This window comes from Stomoxys calcitrans, chromosome 5 (assembly GCF_963082655.1).
Source record: "Stomoxys calcitrans chromosome 5, idStoCalc2.1, whole genome shotgun sequence".
In the NCBI taxonomy this organism is placed as follows: Eukaryota; Metazoa; Arthropoda; class Insecta; order Diptera; family Muscidae; genus Stomoxys; species Stomoxys calcitrans.
Window position 1 is genome coordinate 130,639,828 of NC_081556.1, and position 21,160 is coordinate 130,660,987.

Below are 21,160 nucleotides of genomic sequence, written 5' to 3' on the forward strand. Positions count from 1 at the left end.
TGACTTCTTGAGCCTCTAGATGGCGCAATTCTTTTCCGATTGGGCTGAAATTTTCCATTAGGTGTTTTGTTATGAGTTCCAACAGCTGTGCCAAGTACGGGTGAAATCGATGCTGTCATATAAACCGATCTGGGGTCTTGACTTCGTAGGCCTTTAGAGGGCGCAAATCCTATCCGATTTCGCTAAAACTTTGAACGACGTGTTTCGTTATGACTTTCAACAACTGTGCAAAGTATGGTTCAAATCGGTACATAACCTGATATCGCTGCCATATAAACAGATCTGAAAACTTGACTTCTTGAGCCTCCATAGGACGCAATTATTATCTGATTTTGGAGAAAATGTGTACAACGGCTTCTCCCATGACTTTCAACATACGTGTTAAATATGGTTTGAATGGGTCTATAATCTAATACAGCTCCCCTATAAAACGATCTCACTAGTTTACTTTTTGAGCCCCTAAAGGGCGAAATCGATTTGGCTGAAACTTTACACAATGACTTTTACTGTGGTCTCCAATATTCATTCTATTATGGTCCGAATCGGACCATAACTTGATATAGCTCCAATAGCATAGCATTTTTTTTCTTTTATCCTTTCCTTTCCTTTGCTTGCCTAAAAAGAGACACTGGGAAAAGAACTCGACAAATGCGATCCATGGTGGAGGGTATATAAGATTCGGTCCGGTCGAACTTAGCACGCTTTTACTTGTTTTAATTAAAATTACCTATGAAATTTGAAAAATGTCAATGAAAATTTCTCCACCGATTAAATTTTAAAGAAACTTCTTCTATTTCACTGTCTCAAAAATTTTAAAGCCCAAATATTTTTGTATACCCATACAAAAATTTGACACAAAACATAGGTGGCTGTGAAAGTGAAATAGAACATTTGTTTGCATGATAAAAAAAAACAGACAGAAACCACTGAAACATGACAAGGGCAAATTGATGAGCGATTTATGTGTAGATTTTATACCCGCTCTTATGTAAATTGCAAATTGATCCCCCCCTTATTTGATAAAAGATTAAGATACTCAAAATATGTATTATAAACCAATTTTACATTTACATGTCAATTTGCAGGAAAATATCTAAAAGCACTTAGATATACTCCACAAGAAGAAACAAAAAATGAAAATAATCCTAACAATTCTCCCCTTTTTTGTTTAGCACTGACGGCTAAATCATCGACACCAGTTGGAATAATGATGCGATGGAGTGGGAAACAAATCCCAGTCTTTTATTAGTTTTATCTACAAAGTCTTTTTGCCACATACATACATACATATGTACATATATGATATTTCATATTGTCATCTACAGTGGGGGAAAATTGAATATGTCATTGAATGATGGTTATATAAAAATTCATGTTTTAGAGTAATATTTAATGGCTCAGGAAACAAAAAAAAATTAAATAACATTTTTTTTAAATTAAAAATGAGCAAATGAGCAAAAAAAAAATACAAATACAAATATGGGAGCTATATCTAATTCTGAACCGATTCCGGGCAAACTTCTCAGATAATATGGTAGTCGTCGAGGAAAGCGTTGTGCAAAATGTTGGCAAGATTGGTCAAACAATGCGCTTGCAGTGGCTCTTGGGATGAAAATCTGGCGATATACATATATGACAGCTATATCTAAATCTGGGCCGATTCTCCAGTAATATTAACAAATGAGCCCTTTTTTGCAATATTTCTCAAAATCGTACGAACATATATATGAAAGCTATACCTAAATCTAAACCGATTTCGAGCAAACTCCTCAGATACTGTGGCAGTCGTCGAGGAAAGCGTTTCGCAAAATTTTGGCAAGATGAGCCAATAAATGTGCTTGCTGTGACTCTAGAAGTTAAAATCGGGCGATAAATATATAAGAGAGCTATATCTAAATCCGAACCGATTTCCATAAAATTCAACTGTAATATTTCGAGTCAAGAGAAAATCCCTCCTGCCAAATTTCGAGAAAATCGGTTAACAAAAGACCATTTTAATGCAATATTACTGCAAATCGGACGAACATATATATGGGAGCTATATCTAAATCTGAACCGATTTTGACCAAACTCAATGTTTATTGTGGTAGTCATCGAGGAAAGCCTAGGGCAATATTTTGGCAAGATTGGTCACTAAATGAGCTTGCAGTGGCTCTAGGTGTGAAAATCGAAGCTATATCCAGATCTGAACCGATTTTTTTTCAATTTCAATAAGTTTCGTCTCTAGGCCGAAAAACATGCCTGTACCAAATTTGAAGACGAACGGATGAAAACTGCGACCTATACTTTGTACACAAATTAACAAAAATTGCGGATTCCATGGGCTCCAGAAGTAAAATCGGGAGATCGGTTAGTATGGGAGCTATATCAGGTTATAGACCGATTTGGATCGGTTTATTTGGCACAGTTGTTGGCCCATTTGCAGCCCATTTGCAATCCCCAACGACCTACATCAATGTATCTGAGCAAAATTTTAAGTGGCTAGCTTTACGCGTTCAACCCCTACCGTAATTTCGACAGACGGACGGACATGGGTAGATCGACTCAGAACGTTGAGGGGATCAAGAATATTTATACTTTATGGGGTCTTAGACGAATATTTCGAGGAGTTAAAAACGGAATGATGTATATCCCCATTCTGTGGTGGTGGGTAAAAAAAACTCTGAATTTCAGACGAACATCCACCCATGTGTTCAAGAATACAAGTAGCCACCACCACATACTAGCTGGTCCGATGTACTTCACTACACCCTTAATTGTTTGTGACGCCTTTTGACATGGTCCAAATTTTTAAATGACTTAATTGGCATTCGTTTAACATTTCATACATGCCCATTTGATGTAGTTTTTTGCGGTGGTGCGCCACGCTGGAAATTAACCAAATTTTTTATATATGATAGGTAAGGTAAGTTTAGGTTAGGTTTAAAAGAGGACACCTAAGCCAATAATCGGCTTGTTGTGCGCTCTAAATACTAAAAACGTAACCTCGAAAAAGAAAATCTAAGTTAGAAATTCCGTGCTACTTCCAGTATCCATAATTTTTTCCATACCACGCCAACTATGTCTGTATTATATCAGCTCCTAAGAATTGGTATTTGGTACACGCTTTCGCCGGGCAATGACATAGGAAATGCTTCAACGCCTCATCATCTTCCCCGCATGCATTACACATGATATCACTTGCCGCACCGATTTTGCATAAGTAAGCTCGTAGTCCTATGTTTCCTGTTATGATGCCAACAGCTATACTGGCCTCCTTCTTACTTCCTTTCAGTAATAGCATCGTTTTCTCACGATCCGGATCACTCCCTAGGATTTTCGCCGTTCTACCCACTGTTTCGCTGTCGCCCACACCCTTAACTCGGACTGCGCCGACCAGCAAGGCTTCGGTTTGACCTAAGTACCGGCGTTTGCATGCCGCGAAAGCCGTGCAATGACACTGGAAATGCTTCAACGTCTCATCAAATGCCCCACATGCCCTACACATGGAACATAGGATTTTCCACAACCCCATAGGTTTTTCGCCGTCCTACCGACCGTTTCGATATTCCACAGCGTTGTATGAGCGTTCGTCGCCCACAACCCTGACTCGGTCTGCTCCGATCCGAAAGGTTTCGGTTTAACCAAGTCATTTGGCCTTCACTGCCAAATCGTGTGCTTTCTCATTCCCAGTTACTCCGCCAGAGCCCGGCATCCAAACGATGCGGATCGTGTCATCCTCAGAGAAGGCATTAATTTCGTTCTTACATTCCAACACTATTCGTGATCGTACCGTCCTGGTTGTTATTGTCCTTATGGCTTGTTTACTGTCCCTAAAGATGTTCATACTCACGTCCTCGCGTTAACACCACACGCATTACGTGATCGCCCGGATCTCTGCCTGCAGATCCGTATAATAGTCAGGCAGTCTAAAACAGATCTCAGTCCCAGGATTCTCAATGTAGACCCCCAGGCCCCCTCTGTCCTCTAGCTTTGATTCATCCATGCATGTTTCGTATCCTACTCTCAATTACCTATCGTTTGAATTTCATATGGTTCTGATCAGCCTACATACCCGTTTGGGGGTGATATTTGGCGTGGAATGGTGGCGGTCTCCCTGGAACTTGAACCAAATTCTTATATGAGTTTCGTATTCTACCTCCAATTACGTTTCATTTGATACCCATACTGCCCCATTTGGTAAACGTATCATTTTTGGGCGGTTTTTAGGGGTGGGGTGGGCCCACCGACACGTGAGGTCAAATTTTTATATCAAGTTCGTACTCTACTCTTAAATACCTTTCATTTGATACCCATATTGTGACAATCGGTAAACATATCCGTTTGGGAGGGTTTAGGGGTAGGGCGTCCCCCACGGTTATTTGACCCCAAAGCTCATAGATCTTGGGCAGACGAGTCGTAAGCTCGAAATAGGGCCTGAATCCGAGGATAGTCCGCTCTACAGAATCGTGTAGCCTGGTGGACTGCTATGGAGAAAAAGTGCAACGTAAGGACATAGGCATAGGCGGATCGATGAGGACCACGCCGACTAGGGCACCGAAGACTATTCTAGATATCCGACCCATTGACATACAGATTAAGTGTGAGATAGCCACTGCGGCTATGAGACTTAAGGCAATGAGAGAATGGATTTAGGATTGGAGAAGCTCATAAAATCGCGGTAAAATCGAGGCGACAATAGGAAACCAAGAAGGAAGGGAGGAGGTTTCCGATCGGATACCTGAGATGACACTTGAGGTCGAGTGCGAAGAACTGCTGACAGCGGCACAGTCTTGTACTGACGGAACCCCAGTATTGCCATCTGTGAGATCATATTACACCGGTGGATCTGAGCTGAGGGTCTACATTGAGGACCCAATGACTGAGATCTGTCTTAGATTGCCTGACCATAACAGGGTCCTGCAGGCGGAAAACCGGGCGATCATGGAAGCTTTAGTTTTTGTTACGACTTCCAAACAACTGTGCCAATTACGGTCCAAATCAGTCTATAACCTGATATAGCTCCCATATAAAGCGGTCTCTCGATCATCCTTGTTCGATTCCTAGAAGCTTTAGTTTTTGCTGGTTTCACAGAAGTTTGGTATGTAGAAAAAAATCATGCCCTTCGGCTAAGTTAATTTTGTATACATTTATAGAAGAATTTTGTGTTTTTGAAGCAATTTTGTGTTTTTGGATTACTATACAAAACTGGCGAGAACATCAGAAAAATATTTTCAGCGGTGGTTATCTCCTTCTAATGCTGTCGACATTTGTGAGATACTATGCTATGTTAAAACTTCTTCCCAAAGAGGTGTCGCACAGCGGCTACCATAGGACTTGGCTATAAAAAGGAGGCCCCTTGTCATTGAGATTAAAATTTGAATCAGACAGGACTCAGTGATACGTGAGAAGTTTGCCCCAGATCCTTAAAGGGATGTTCACGGGCAAATTTGCATAAAGTGGCATATAAAATTTCGCTTAAATCGATTCAACGATCTCCGAGATCTGGAGTTTTTTTAAATTTTGGTTAGGTGGTATATTTTTGATCATCATGACGTTTTAAGTCGATCTAGAAAAGGCCGTCCGTCTGTCCGTCCGTCCGCACGCTAACTTTTGAAGGAGAAAAGCTAGACGCTAGAAATTTTGCACAAATACTTCTTATTAGTGTAGATCGGTTAGGATTGTTAATGGACCAAATCGGTTCATGTTTTGACATAGCTGTCATATAAACCGATCTTGGGTCTTGACTTCTTGAGCCTCTAGAGAGGGTAATTCTTATACGATTTGGCTGAAATTTAACAGGTGGTGTTTTGGTCGCACTTTCATTAACTGTGCTAAATATGGCTTAAATCGGTTTATAACCTGATATAGCTGCCATATAAACCGATCTCCCAATTATACTTTTTGAGCTTCTAGAGTGCGCAATTACTTTTTGGGCAACCCAATAAATTTATTTTTAAATCAATTTTTAGCAGAATCCATGCTGATAGGATTCCAAGATTCGGCCCAGTAGAACTTATATACTTGTTATATTTCTACCAACTCTATTTTTATTTCCCACACTGTGACAAACCCCTTATACAAGTGGTTTTCTTGAAGTCGGCTACACACACTGTCACACATTCATAGTATGTTGTCACTTGATAACATTATAATATTTTTTAATACAAACAAAGATGTGAAATCATATGTGGAACATACTTCTGCCACACCCCCCCACAAAAAGGAACAAAAACACCAAACCTGCCACTTAGGTCCGTCGTTTTAGCAAAGTTGAAAAGGGGAAAGTTTTGGAGGGAAAACAAACAATCGCACACGCACTTCCACACATATAGAGACACACAAAAAAGTCATGCCATGAATATGTGTCAATTGAATGAAAATGTGTTGCCACTTTTCTATGTCCTTTTTCACATTTCCCTTTAGAAAATTTTTGCACAAAGCGATTGTTATCTCTCACTCACCAAGCTTAAATTTAAGAAGTGAAGAAAAGGGATTGTTGGCTGCAAGAAAAATAAGTGAGGAATGAAAAGTGTCAGACGAAGCCGTCTTTACAATAACCTACATCGAACTTTAAATCAATCAAAATTTGATAGAGAAAATTGGTCAATTATATTAGGTGAAGCGGCTTTGCAATGATGGAGATTTCTCTGCTGAAACCGGCAATATTTCAGACTCTCAATCATTGTGGCATGTTCCTCATCGTCTAGGTTGCACAGTCATCCTCACAAGACTTATTTGATGAGTTTCCTGGCCCTTCCTCTTTAGGACACTCTAATATTGTGCTGTGAAGGATTCCTCTTCAAATGCACCCCAGCTGAAGCTGTCGTCATACTTTTGGGATCTTTCCTTTTTGCTGGGGTACAATTCGTGTCTAAATCAACCGAATGACCTCTTTACAAAGGGCTTGTAGGATTCAGTCTCGGAACCTTCTCCCTGTTTACGATCAAGGTAGGTTATTTTCTTTTACCAGAAATCCGCCAGATTTGAATAACAGCCATTCAGACAAGTCTTCAGCAACAACAACTGAGTTGTCTCCTGAGACCGCAACCCAAGCTTAGAACTGGTTAAGGGTTTTGTTACTTTTTAGGTCCTTTCTTTTCGCTAAGGCACAATTGGGCCTCACCCAACCGAATGACCCTTTAAAAAGGGCTTGTCGGGTTCAGTCTCGCAGCATTCTCCCCGCTTTCGATCAAGGTAGATATATTTTCTTTTTCCAGAAATCCGCCAGATGTGATGTGTTTGCTATGCAGACAAGTCTTCAGCAACAACAGCAGAGTTGTCTCCTGAGCCCCCAACCCAACCTTAGTACTGATTGAAGTCTTCGATACAGCAGGAATGTAGAACAAACACTACTTGTCTCTGGTTCTCAATCCTAAGCCTCATCCCATCTCACAATCTGGCTGTAGGTGGCTGATAAATTGGGATAGGCATAATTAATCGCCCAAGAATGAGTTCGTGATCTGAAGGATTCTTTGGTATCCATACATGTGTCAAAGAGATATTTTCATCCTTTACCAAATCTAGTGTTGATGCTGGCCAGATCTCTACATATGATATTAGTTTAAATCGGCCCTTTTACCAGCCTGAATCGTATGAAACTGGAGGAGGTCCTGGCAATTCCGTAAGGATATCGGAAATATCGTCGACTAGATCATCCACTATAACACTCCACTTTTAGACAGGCAAGCAGCCCTCTTCCTCCACCTAGGTAATGACCCTCATCAAGGTTGAGGGTATTTTTTCGTCCCTTATCCCCAAACTTCAAATCCTTTGTGCCCTAAAATTCCTAATTACAAGTAAGTATCCCCAACAAACATCCCCAAAGGCTTTTTATACAAAAAAATTAGAACTCATTTATTAGACAAAAATATTTTCTACTGACGGCCAGAGATGTGTGTCACGTAAAGGCACGGATATGCAATTTTTAAAATTGTAAAAAAAGGACAGCTATATAGAGTCTGTATTTTAGCATTATGCCTTCGTACAAGTTAGATATAATGGAAAGATAACCCCTGCCAAGTTGGCAAATACAAAATTTTGCTAAGAAAATAACTCCCCAAAAAACCCCAGTTTTTGTTCTGATTCCAAAGTACGTCCCCAAGTCAAAAAAGTTGTCTCTATTCCGATACAAACTAATCATCAATGCTAAGAACAACAAACGTTTCAACATTGCCAAACTCTTTCTGTTGTGCACTTGAACTTCCTTTGAATGTCAATGCAAGTACTGCTTTCACTGCATTGACCTGCAGCACAACGACGTGCCGGTTCGTTTGGTTTGTCTGTTTGCTCTCTTTTATTTTTATCTTTAAAGTCGAGCTTTGCGCCCTCCCAGGGAGCGTGGATACCTCTGACGAGCTGTTTGACGGTATCAATACATTCCGCCGACGCAAAACGCAGCGTAAAGAGGTCCACTCTATACTCGCAGCTCATCATTTGTATGGGTGGATCCTCTACAGAGTTCCACACATGTTCGAAAATCCGATCGTCAATCAGATCCTCCACTTGGGACCGATGATCTGGTGAAATCCTACCGGATGCACAGCTGACATTGATGACTGCATAAGTCAGTTCCTCTTTGTTGTGCTTTCTCGCCACTCTGGCCTAAGAGGTCGGCTCCTTACCATTCTCAGCGACCATCTTCCCAGATGCCTTTCCGTGATGGCTGTGGCCCCAGTTTGAAAGTCCCAGTCCTCCATGAAGACTCAGGGGCCGTTCGCACTTCCTTCGTTCCTGTTCCGACTTTGTCTACCTCCGCAAGACACTGTCTGGAGTCTCCATTGCGGGATGGCTGGCTTGGTTTTCCCAGGGTACTTGAAAGAGAAAAAATCTTTTTCTTCTTCCGCATTTTAGCATTGTTATGCTCTTCGGGATCTGATTGATCTTCCAGCTTCCGTAGAAGTGCTTGGAATGTCAGTTTTATCCCTTCGAGCATCCTGCACTTTTGCCCGATTACGCTGCCGGTACATACTCCTCTGTCTCCTTCGACGGGCAGCGGATCGCTTTCTCGGTCTGCTTGTGAACTTAGCAAAGCCGTCGCTCAGTTCTGCCGTCATCCCGATGCCCTCATCTCTCGATTCGGTTGCGATGACTGTTTCATTGACACCGTCGACGTCTGAATCCGAGTCAGAACCATTATCTTTACTTAAAGGCTGGGGACGAAGTGTGCATCCCTCTGTTTTATCCGTCTCTTCCTTAATAATAAGTCTGACGACTAGTTGTGCGCTTGAAGCATTACTCTCGACTACAGGTGACAAGGCACCCACACCACACCTGACGCCACCACCACAGCTGTTAAGTCTTTGGAGTCCATTTTTAGCCTACCCCAAAAGGCTTTAAAATTTTTTCCAAATAGGTAGTACCTATTCCGAGATACGGATATTTTTTTCTTAGAGGAGCAAAATAAAAACACTTCCGCTACACTCAACGGCTACAATACGATCGTGGATGTAAAAGTTGAGTAAGTGTGTGAAATCTGTTATACAAAAACTTTGACTGGCTTGGTGGATCATGATTTCTGATACGCCATGTACCTTTATCAACAACTTTATCATCTGCTTTAAACCAAAAGCGTGCTCTACACCATACTCAATAATATTTGGGCATGTAGGGCACCCTAATCAATTTGACAAAGGTGTTGGTGAAGACACATGGCGTATCAGAAATCATGATCCTTCAAGCCAGTCAGTGTTTTAAATAACAACACACACTTGCTGAGCTTTTAAAAGTTCTTTGACATGGTCTTCTTTGAATAGAAAGCATTGAACATGATTTGAGCTAGAAGATGTTGGAGAAATCACGAAAAGATTTTAAAGATTAAAATAAAAGAGCGGAAATAGACAACATTTTATTAGGTTAGGTAAGGTTAGGTTAGTTTGAGAAGAGGGTGTGAATGTTTATCTACACAATGCCACTATGGACATACACCTAAGCCAGTAAACGGCTTGTTGAGCGCTCCATATACTAAAAATTAACCTCGAAAAAGAAATTCAAAGTTAGGACTTCCGTGGTACTAACAAAATCCTTAATTGTTTTCCACCCCACTCTTCATAATGGGATCATGTCTGGTATTGTGTCCCCACCTAAGTGCCGGTATCTGTTAGACGCGAAAACCGCCTGGCACTTAGGTGGGGACAAATAACGGGACTCGCAGGACTATGATCTCACCGATATTGGATAAGTGAGCTCATAGTCCTATGTGTCCCGTTATAATACCGAAAGCTAAACTGACCTCCTTCTTGCTTCCTTTCAGTAATTGCGTCTGCTTTTTGCCGTCCTACAGACCGTTTCGCGATCGTCTTCTAGCCGCGAAAACCGGGCTACATGCCCTACACATGCTAACACTTGCCGCACCGATTTTACATTAGTGAGCTCGTAATCCTATGTGTCCCATTATGACCTAAGTCTTACTTCCTTTCAATAATAGCCTCGTCCTCTTACGTTCTGGATCTTCCCATAAGATTTTCACCGTCCTACCGACTGTTTCGCTGTCGCCCACACTCTTAACTCGGACTGCATCGACTTGCGGGTCGATGCTTCGGTTTGACCTAAGTACTGGTGTTTGCATGCCGCCAAAGCCGGCAATGATATTGGAAATGCTACAACGTCTTATCAACTTCCCCCACATGTCCTACACATGGCACATAGGATTTTCCAAATTCCCATAGGATTTCCGCCGTCCTACCGACCGTTTCGCTATTCCACAGCGTTAAATGAGCTTTCGTAGCGCACGCCCTTAACTAGGACTGTGTCGGCCCGAAAGGCTTCGGGTAAGCCAAATTTATTGGCGCTCTGGCCTTCACTGCCAAATCGTCTGCTCCTTCATTCCCTCTTACTCCGCTATTGCCCAGCACCCCAACGATGCGGATAGTGCCATCCACAAAGAAGACTTTAATCTCCAAGACTGTTCGTGACCTTACCGTTCCGTTTGTTTTTGCCCTGATGGCCTGTTTATTGTCTGCAAAGATGTTCACACTCGACGTCCTCGCGTGAAAACCACACCACCTCACACATTCAGTGACCGCCCGTATCTTCGCCTGTAGAACCGTATTATGGTCAGGCAGTCTAAAACAGATCTCAGTCCTTGGGTTCTCAATGTAGACCCTCAGGCCTACTCTGTCTTCTAGGTTTGATCCATCCGTGTAACATGATCTTCCAGATGACAATACTAAGGTTCCGTCAATTCAAATCTGTGGCGCTGGCAGCAGTGCCTCGCACTCGATCTCAAGTGTCGTCTTAGGCAAGGAAACCATTGGCAAAAGTTGGGGTGTTTAGACCGCGCGTCATGCATTAAGTATATACTGCAGATCGGAGAACTCTTCTGTTCCTTCCAGATTTGCTATCGTCGCTGCGATTATACAGCGATGGTATGAGCTACTCCCATATTCTATCCATTCTCCCATCGCCTTAAGCTCTTAGCCGTAGTGGCTGTCTCACACTGAATCTGTATGTCAATGGGTCGGATATCTAGAATAGTATCCAGTGCCCTAGTGGAAGTGGTCCTCATCTCTCCGCCTATGCTAAGACAACATGTTCTCTGAACCTGTTGTATGGTCTTCCTGTTGCACTTTTTCTCCATCGCAATCCACCAAACTACTGAGGCATAAGTAAGTATTGGTATTATTACGCTCCTGTAGAGCCAGTGGACTATCCTCGGATTCAGGCCCTATTTCGAGCCTACGTCCCGTCTACTTAGTGCCCAACATCTCTGAGCCTTCTCGGTACAGTATTGAATGTTGCACTTCAATTCAGTTTCCTCTCCAAGTCAAATTGGCCCACATTTGTCTTCCTCGAGAAAAAGCAGATTTCAGTATTTTCTGGGTTAACATTGAGACTCCTTGGTCTAGCCCAGTCATATGCCATATGCAAGACTCTTTCGGCCCTGTGACAGAGCTGGTTCGGATGCTTATCCCTTAGAAGTATTATAATACCGTCAGTATCCTTAATAGGCTATTTATGGTCGTCACTCAAAGAAGTGGCGATAATATTAGGCTATGTAAGAGTGGCAGTCCTTTACAGACTCAAAATTTCGTCCATTAACATTCCACTAAGGAACAGGGGCAAACTTCTCACTTATCAATGAGTGCAGTCCAATTCAAGTTTAAGCTCAAAGATAAGGGGCCTCCTTTTTCTTTAACCGAGTCCGAACGGCTTGCCGCAGTGCGACAACTCTTTGGAGAGAAGTTTTACATGGCATAGTACCTCACAAATGTTGCCAGCATTGGGAGGGGAAAAATACCGCTGAAAATTTTTTCTGATGGTCTCGCCAGGATTCGACCTCAGGCGTTCAGCGTCATAGGCGGACATGTTAACCTCTGGCCTACGGTGACCTCCGTCTCACTTAGACAATTTGAAGTCCATTGTGATACCACAGTAGCGACAGACCAAGTCTTCTGGCGGGAATCGAACCCACGACCCCTGCACTGGTAATCCAATCACGCTACCAACTCGGCTACCGGGAAGCCCAAGGAGTGGCGATAAAATGCCACCCGTTGGCGTGACCTGTACCACTTTCTCCCTTATATGTATATTATATTGGGTTGCCCAAAAAGTAATTGCGGATTTTTCATATAGTCGGCGTTGACAAATTTTTTCACAGCTTGTGACTCTGTAATTGCATTCTTTCTTCTGTCAGTTATCAGCTGTTACTTTTAGCTTGCTTTAGAAAAAAAGTGTAAAAAAAGTATATTTGATTAAAGTTCATTCTAAGTTTTATTAAAAATGCGTTTACTTTCTTTTAAAAAATCCGCAATTACTTTTTGGGCAACCCGCAATTACTTTTTGGGCAACCCAATAGAACACACAATTTATCCATCTGTTCCATAACATATGGGTGCCAGTTTCTAAGAACCTGATCTACCCGGTACTGGTCTAAGGATTGCATCAGTGTTTGGTCCGCACATTGTTAAAAAACCCCTCGATATCAATACATACCGCCAATTTGAAATTTAATAAGGTAAGAAAATCCTATATTTTTATTTCTCTCTTCCATTCATATGGCATTACTAACAGATGGTTTTACTAATAATTCCCATACCCTATAGTAGGGTATAAAAAACTGAATCAAATGCCAGTTTACAAAAGTATCCCTCTTCAAAATACTCTCTACGCTGCGAAAAGCACCAATAGAAGTCGAAAAGAAAAGGAATGGCATATTGTTCCAACAAAACAATATGCTTTTCCATATCGGCCACATTTCTGCAGTCAGGGTACAAAGTCCGTCTAAGAGGGAATGTCAATAGAACCAAGAACTAAAAAAAAACCAAAATTTTCGCATAAAAAAACGAAAGTATTTTAACCATTTCAAAATCCTTTGGTATGTATGAAATATATGTGGGGTGTGTGCAAGTATGTTTGCCTTGAAATAAAGAGTGGATATAAAGAACCCAAAGTTTCTTTTGCTGTCACCATCAGCCCTGCTTGGAAGATATATTCATTTGTCTGTATTATGGAAATGGAGACAATCACTGTATTTTGTATGAGTATGAGTGTGGGTGTGTGTGTGTGTGATTTTTTCTGTGAATTGTTGATACTTACATAAATGACATAATCCTTGGGGTTGTGAGCATTTGTGCCACACACGTACAGCCTGTTGCCTTGCATTTTTTGTATAACGCGTATGTGATTTTTACAATCAAACACCTACAAATAAAGAAAGAGAAAACATATGAGATTCAAAAAAATTTATTAGGGGAAATTTTTTTGCTATTAAATAAAAAAAAGTAAAAAGGCGTTAAGTTCGGCCGGGCCGAACTTTGGAAACCCACCACCTCGGATATATATGTAAACCACCTTTCATAAAAAAAGAAAAATATGAAAGAGCCTAACACAAAGCACTGTCCCCAATTTCGGCGATATCGGGCAATAAATGTGCCTATTATGGGCCCAAAACCTTAAATCAAGAGATCGGTCCATATGGCAGCTACATTCAAATCTGGACCGATCGGAGCCAAATTGACGAAGGATGTCGAAGAGCCTAACACAACTTACTGTCCCAAATTTCGACAAAATCGGACAATAAATGCGCCTTTTATGGCCCCAAAACCTAAAACCGAGAGATCGGTCTATATGACGGCTATATCCAAATCAGGACCGATCTGTGACATATTGCAGAAGTATGTCGAGGGACTTAACTTAACTCACTGTTCCAAATTTTGGCGATATCGGACAATAAATGCGCCTTTTATGAGCCCAAAACCTTAAATTAAGAGACCGGTCTATATGGCAGCTATATCCAAATCTGAACCGATCAAGGCCAAATTGAAGAAAAATTTCGAAGGGCCTATGACAACTTACTGTCCCAAATTTCAGCAAAATGGGATAAAAAATGTGGCTTTTATGGGCCTTAGACCCTAAATCGCAGGATCGGTCTATATGGCAGCTTTATCCAAATCTGGACCGATCGGGGCTAAATTGCCGAAAGATGTCGAAGGGCCTAACAGAACTCGCTGTCCCAAATTTCAGCAAAATCGGATAATAAATGTGGCTTTTATGGGCCTTAGACCCTAAATCGAAGGAGCGGTCTATATGGCAGCTATATCCAAATCTGAACCGATCAAGGCCAAATTGAAGAAAGATTTCGAAGGGCCTATGACAACTTACTGTCCCAAATTTCAGCAAAATGGGATAAAAAATTTGGCTTTAATGGGCCTTAGACCCTAAATAGGAGGAGCGGTCTATATGACAGCTATATCCAAATCTGGACCGATCGGGGCTAAATTGACAAAGGATGTCGAAGGGCCTAACACACCTCACTGTTCCCAATTTCAGCAAAATAGGATACAAAATGTGGCTTTTATGGGCCTAAGGCCCTAAATCGGGCGATCGGTCTATATTGGGGCTATATCAAGATGTAGGCCGATATAGCCCATCTTCGAACTTAACCTGCTTATGGACAAAAAAAAAAAGAATCTGTGCAAAATTTCAGCTCAATACATCTATTTTTAAAGATTGTAGCTTGATTTCAACAGACAGACGGACGGACATGGCTAGATCGTCTTAGATTTTTACGCTGATCAAGAATATACAATATATAAACTTTATAGGGTCGGAAATGGATATTTCGGTGTGTTGCAAATGGAAAGACAAAATGAATAACCCCCATCCGGTGGTGGGTATAATTAAATTGTTGTGTTTTTTTTTGTGTCTGTTTCGGATAGACTCAAAAATGGCTTAATTGATTTTCATGAAGTTTTCAAGGTGGTAGAGTTTGAGGCCCCCTTGAAAATAGGGTATTTTTTGATATCGGAAGGGGGGGATAGGGGGGCGGACTTTCCCCCTTAACCAAATTTCTTAAAAACGTCAGATCTCCGAGATTGTTGCACCGATTCGACAAAACTTTGTATGCCACCTTATGGTACCCTAAAAACAGGAAAAGGATATACAATTTTGGGGTCAAAAAACTAGGTGGGGGGAGCGCCCCATCCCAAAACCCACCCGAACGGACATGTGTACCGATTGGGACAATATGGGTATCAAATGAAAGGTATTTAAGAGTAGAGTACGAATTTGGGACAAAAATTTCACTCTTAATTTTTGGGGGAGTCTCCCACCCCCAAATGAGCCCCAAAGAGGACACTTTCACCGCATTTGACAATATGGGTATCAAATGAAAGGTATTGAAGAGCAGATCACGAGCTTGGCATTAAATTGTTACCCTAAGTATCGGGGCGGTTCCCCAACTCCAAAAACCCCACCCAACAGGACATTTAAACCGCTTTGGGCAATATGGGTATCAAATGAAAGGTATTTAAAAGTACAATAGAATACAAATCTGACACAAAAATGTTTCCTTGGTGTCTGAGGCGCCTCCCCACCCCCAAACATATGGGTATCAAACGAAAGATATTTGGAAGCTGAGGACACATCTGTTATAAGAATTTGGTCAAATGTGTCTACGGGGCCTCCCCAACACTAAAAACATCAAAGAAAATAGTGCTCTAGCACGATGTTGATATTACTTCAGGGTCCGCCCTTAAACTCCCTTCAAACCGGTCATGATTACTTACTATGATAATAAATAATAGGTATGTGATAGTAGAAAACGAATTTGATATCCAATTTTGAGGCCAAATGTTTGGCGGTCGTGTCACCCCATAAATTCCCCCTGAACCAATGGCAATTGAGGCTCAAATTAAATAAATTTGAGAGTTTGGCTACTCGAATTCACACCTAAATCAAGAGAATGAAGCAGGTCTAACATACAAACTTTAATGGTAGGAACCTCCCCTTACCCTATTTTCTAAAACGCAAGATCTCGGAGATAGCTGGAGCGATTTAAGAGAAATTTAGTTTGTTTATAATAACTTAAATACAGAAAATTGAATCCTTATTTAGGGTGGGATATCTAGGGGGCCGCCCCACTTCCAAAGCCACCAGCTAAATGGAATAAAAACCAATAATGACAATATGGGACTCAAATTTGAGATCAGACCACGAATCTGATATATGGCAATCCGCCTCAGTCCCAAAAAGACCCCCATACCGGACATATTTACCGACAATAGCAATATAAGGCCCCAATAAAAGGTATTTGTGACAAGAGCACCAATATAATACCCACACTGGCGCGAAATATCTGAAAGCCCGTACCAGCACCCCCTAACAGAACATATTATCTGATGTGACAGCAAAGCGAATACGGGTCATGTTGGTATGGCACTAGATTTCTACATATACCTTTAACCAGATTATCACACTACGCCACTTTCTTCATAGGTTGACTGACATCTACCCCATATTCCCTCCAGTATTGGAGGCCACCGTAGCGCAGAGGTTAGCATGTCCACCTATGACGCTGAACTCCTGAGTTTGAATCCTGGCGAGACCATCAGAAAGAAATTTTCAGCGGTGGTTTTGCCCTGCTGATGCTGGCAACATTTGTAAGGTACTATGCCATGTAAAACTTCTCTCCAACAAAGAGGTGTCGTAGTGCGGCACGCCGTTCGGACTTGGCTATAAAAAGGAGGCCCTTTATCATTGAGCTTAAACTTGAATCGGACTGCACTCATTGATATGTGAGAAGTTTGCCCCTGTTCCTTAGTGTAATATTCATGGGCAAAATTTGGATTTGGATTGGAGGACGAAGCTAAACTCAGGCTGCTTAAAGGGCAGAATAAGCATCTGCTAGCGGAGAGCTGGACAATTGTAAGGGGACGAGCGAGAGATAAAGGTAATGGCTAGGACCTCTGGATCGGGGTTGGTTCAGAATCCTTGTTGCTCCTAAAGTCCTCGCTGGGAGAGGTTAAGTTCGGCTTAAACCATGTGAGAATGGTCCTGCCTGCCGATGAAGACCACGCCACCCAGGGTACTAGGGGGCATGGGCCGCGGGAAGCTAGTGCAGATTAACCTGCATCACTCGGAGGCAGCTACGGATAAGCTGCTGGGAGCTATGATAAGAGATGGCACTGATGTGGCCCTCGTTCAAGAACCGTGGTTACGAGGTAACAAGGTTCGTGCAATCAGATCACGAAATCTAAATCTCTTCTCCCCCCCCAAAGAAGGTAAGATTAGAAGCTGTATTGTAGCCAGTATTGATTGAAACCTTACCCTGATTTCTCGTTTCAGCGATGAAGACCTAACGGTAGTGGTCTTAGAGAGACCTCGCAAACCATTTCTGGTCTTGGCCTCCATGTACCTACCTACTAACCTGCCTACAGACATAGACCGAGCCCTAGTTGGTTGGTGCGTGGAGAATGGGCATGACCTTGTGCTAACGGGTGACTTCAATGCACACCATAGTCTCTGGGTAAGCACGGATACCAAAGAAAGAGGTGAGTCACTTTTTGATTACATTTTATCCACGGGCCTGATAGCCCCACGGGCAATAGGGGCAACGCCCATATTTTCTACAACCAAAACAAGTTTTGGACTGGAACGTTTCCACCGAGTGCTACTTTTCGGATCACTATAGGATATGTTTTCGGGTCGAGCACGAAAGGGCGAGGAAGATTCAATACAGAAACCTGATGGACAAGTTCAGGGAAAAAATTCAGAAATTGAGTATGAACGAGGCCTTTTTGAAGGCATGTCCCGAAAGAGCACCGCCACGTAAAACCAGCCAATCATGGTAGTCACCGGAACTGCAGGTGCTCAGGAGGGAGGGCAGAAAACTTTTTAATAAGGCCAAGAGGGAGAACACAGCAGAGGGCTGGGACGAGTATCGTGACGCCATTGGCAAGTTCAAGAAAGACACGAGAAAGGCGAAGAGGAGTTCTTGGGCGAAATTTTGTGGGGAATTGGAAAGCACAAAGTGCTCTCGAAGGAGCCCATCACGCCTAGCTCCCTGAGGAGGGAGGACGGAACTTACACTGAGAGTGGGCAGGAGACGGTGGAAACACTGAAAAAACTGATTGACCTGAAGGTGAAAGGGGGACTGACGAGAGGGAAGACGGAGTTGGTGCTCTTTACATGTAGTGACAAGATACCGGAGTTCAGACTCCTGTCCTTGAACGGGATCACCCCGCGGCTGTCGAAGGAGGCGAAGTACCTAGGCATAGTCCTCGATTCGTAACTGTCCTGGAAGAGGAACACCGAGGAAAGAAGCCGTAAGTCACTGAGCGCTTTCACTCCTGCAGGAGGATGTTCGGTAGGAAGTGGGGTTTAAGTCCCAAAATGATTTATGGGATGTATACGGACATCGTGAGACAAGTACTGGCCTATGGGGCACTGGTATAGTGAAATGCCGTAGGGAAGAGGACGTGTGCGAAGAAGTTCGACAAGGTTGGCATTACAGGGGCATTGAGATCCGCACCGCAGGCAGGCCTGGAGGCGATGCTGGATATGCAGCCTAATGGGGCCTATATTTGGAACTGCGCCGCCAGGGTCGCGCTTAGTCTGAGAGAGCTCGCCATGCTGAAGGAGGATGGTTGCGGCAATAGTTCGATTCTGGATATTATGCATGTGGAGAGCCGACTGAGAAAGATTTTTGAGTGAGGGCATTCGCGATTCGATTTCCTGAGAGGGACGAATGGAGGGCGAATGGTGTACTTGAGGAGAATGAGACCTTGATCTACACAGATGGCGGCAAGATGAAGTCAGGGACTGGATTGGGGGTCTACTCTGATGCACTCAATATCAGTATGTCTCTGAGACTGCCGGACGAGTGCATGGTCTTTAAGGCAGAGGTCGCTGCCATTGCAGTGGCCGCAAGAGAAATTCTGGCAAGGGACTTACCGCCCTAATAACTTAGAATTTATGTGGACAATATGGCAGCGCTCAAGGGGTAAGGGTTGAGGATGGTGAGGTTAAAATGCGTGGCGGATTGTTTGAAGTCCCTGGATAGGCTCCGGACCAAAATGTGACGCTGACATGGATTTCTGGGCATGAGAGGATTCCGGGAAATGAGTGGGCGGACGAGTGCGCCGGGCGGACCAGTCATCGGTCTTGATGGGTACCTTGATAGGGGGATACCGCACAATGACTTCTGTAGGAATTGCCTGAATGAGGATGAGGAGGAGACTATTAAGCACTTGATGTGTTCTTGTCCGAGTCTGCAGAGACGTAGGCTCTCCTTTCTGGGGAGCCGTTTCTTCTGTGATCTGGGTGAACTTGCGAACGTACCCCTGGTATGTCTCCTGAGGTTTTTTGAAGGGGCAGATTGGTTCCGACGGGGGTGCCATAAGCTCCGGCGTAGGTACAACCGTGCTTTTGTGGGGGCGGCCGTTTCCTCACCCCCGCTCGGGTTCTCCATTCCTTCTGTCTTTCTATTATTCGTGTATAACCTCTGGTCCGAGGTCTCACATCTTTCTAGGGTACCACAATGGGCCAAACTGGCCTCCGAGTGAACCCAGCTTTGGTGCGCAACCCATTCAACCTAACCTACCCGCCATTCACCATCTATCGATCTTTAGACCCAATTGTCCAAATATCATGTCTGAGTTCGTTATCTCTTCAATACCGCTACATATGTTACTACAAATACTTTATGAACTGTCCTATACAACTGGATGAAGAAGATGGAAAAAACTCCAGACCATGAATCAAATACTCAAAATACCAAACTATGTCAGCAAGTTTAGTATAAAATAAAATAAATAGGAGCTACATTCTCTGAATTTCCTCTGATATACAAACAAGATTGGGTCACATATGAATTTCGAATGATGTGACCAACGAAATTAACCTGCAATCAGCATTGCTAATGCCCAAGAATTCTATTCTTTGCAAATGCCAAATGCGGCAGCAATTCGAATTTCAACACATTGTTGGCAATGGGGGGTTTAGCTGACCATAGTACTTCAGTACTTTATCGTCAATTTAAACCAATTTTCTAAGGATTTTTTCACTCTTCTCTTTGTCGCACATCATCTAATATCTTCTACTCTACTTTGATGACTATGAGGTTTACAAATAGTTTTTAGTTGAAATAAATCTCCAGTTCTAATGGAAAATCCTGCCGGAATACTCTTATTACAAATCAAATTTATAGCATTTCAATCCTTCTCGTATGCTCAGCTAAGCTTTTCAGTTTTTTTTTTTTTTTCTTCTCAGTATTCCTTTGCCATTCATAGAATTTAACTCTTAAATCGCATCCCATACACATTCGATTGAAAAGGAAATCCAATATACATTTCGATCTTAAGTAGAAATAAGATAAGAAGAAATTGCTTTTTTCTCTCTGGCTTCGTGTACTTGAGACGACGTGTATGCTGAGAGTACATATGTGTTCTAAATATGTGAAAGAAATGGAATCAGCAGTAGAGATATGAAAAACGCTCATAAGATGTTCTAAGGTTCAGGAACAGTGGGGGATGTGATGAAATATAACAAGGAAAAGTGTGCTAAGTCCGGCCGGGTCGATTCTTGGGAACCCACCACCACGGATTCTGCTAAAAATGTGTACAAAATGATAAATGTCAAACAAGCAAAAAGTAAAGTTTTTAGAAACTGAACAAGGATGATCTAAAGACCGGTTTACATGGGAGCTATATCAGGTTAAAGACTGATTTGAACCTTATCTGGCAGAGTTGTTGGAAGTCATAACAAAACAATACATGCTCAATTTCAGAGACATCGGATAAATATTGCGGCTAGTAAGGGCTCAAGAAGCCAAATCCAGAGATCAGTTAGTATGGGAACTATATTAGGTTATAAACCGATTTGGGTTGTACATGACACAGTTGTTGAAAGAAAATTACATGCAAAATTTAAGCCAAAAAGTACAAAAAAATAGTCTTGTAAG

General features: G+C 42.4%; 1 protein-coding gene across 2 annotated transcripts in view; it reads right to left on the reverse strand.

Moving 5' to 3' along the window:
• The window catches only part of LOC106088330 (semaphorin-2A), a 411,928-nt gene that overhangs the window by 55,315 nt on the left and 335,453 nt on the right, over positions 1-21,160 (reverse strand). For both annotated transcript variants that reach the window (XM_059370110.1, XM_059370111.1), the window contains one exon: positions 13,516-13,620. In XM_059370110.1, the coding sequence (XP_059226093.1) occupies positions 13,516-13,620 (105 nt within the window). The remainder of the gene's footprint in view (positions 1-13,515; positions 13,621-21,160) is intronic.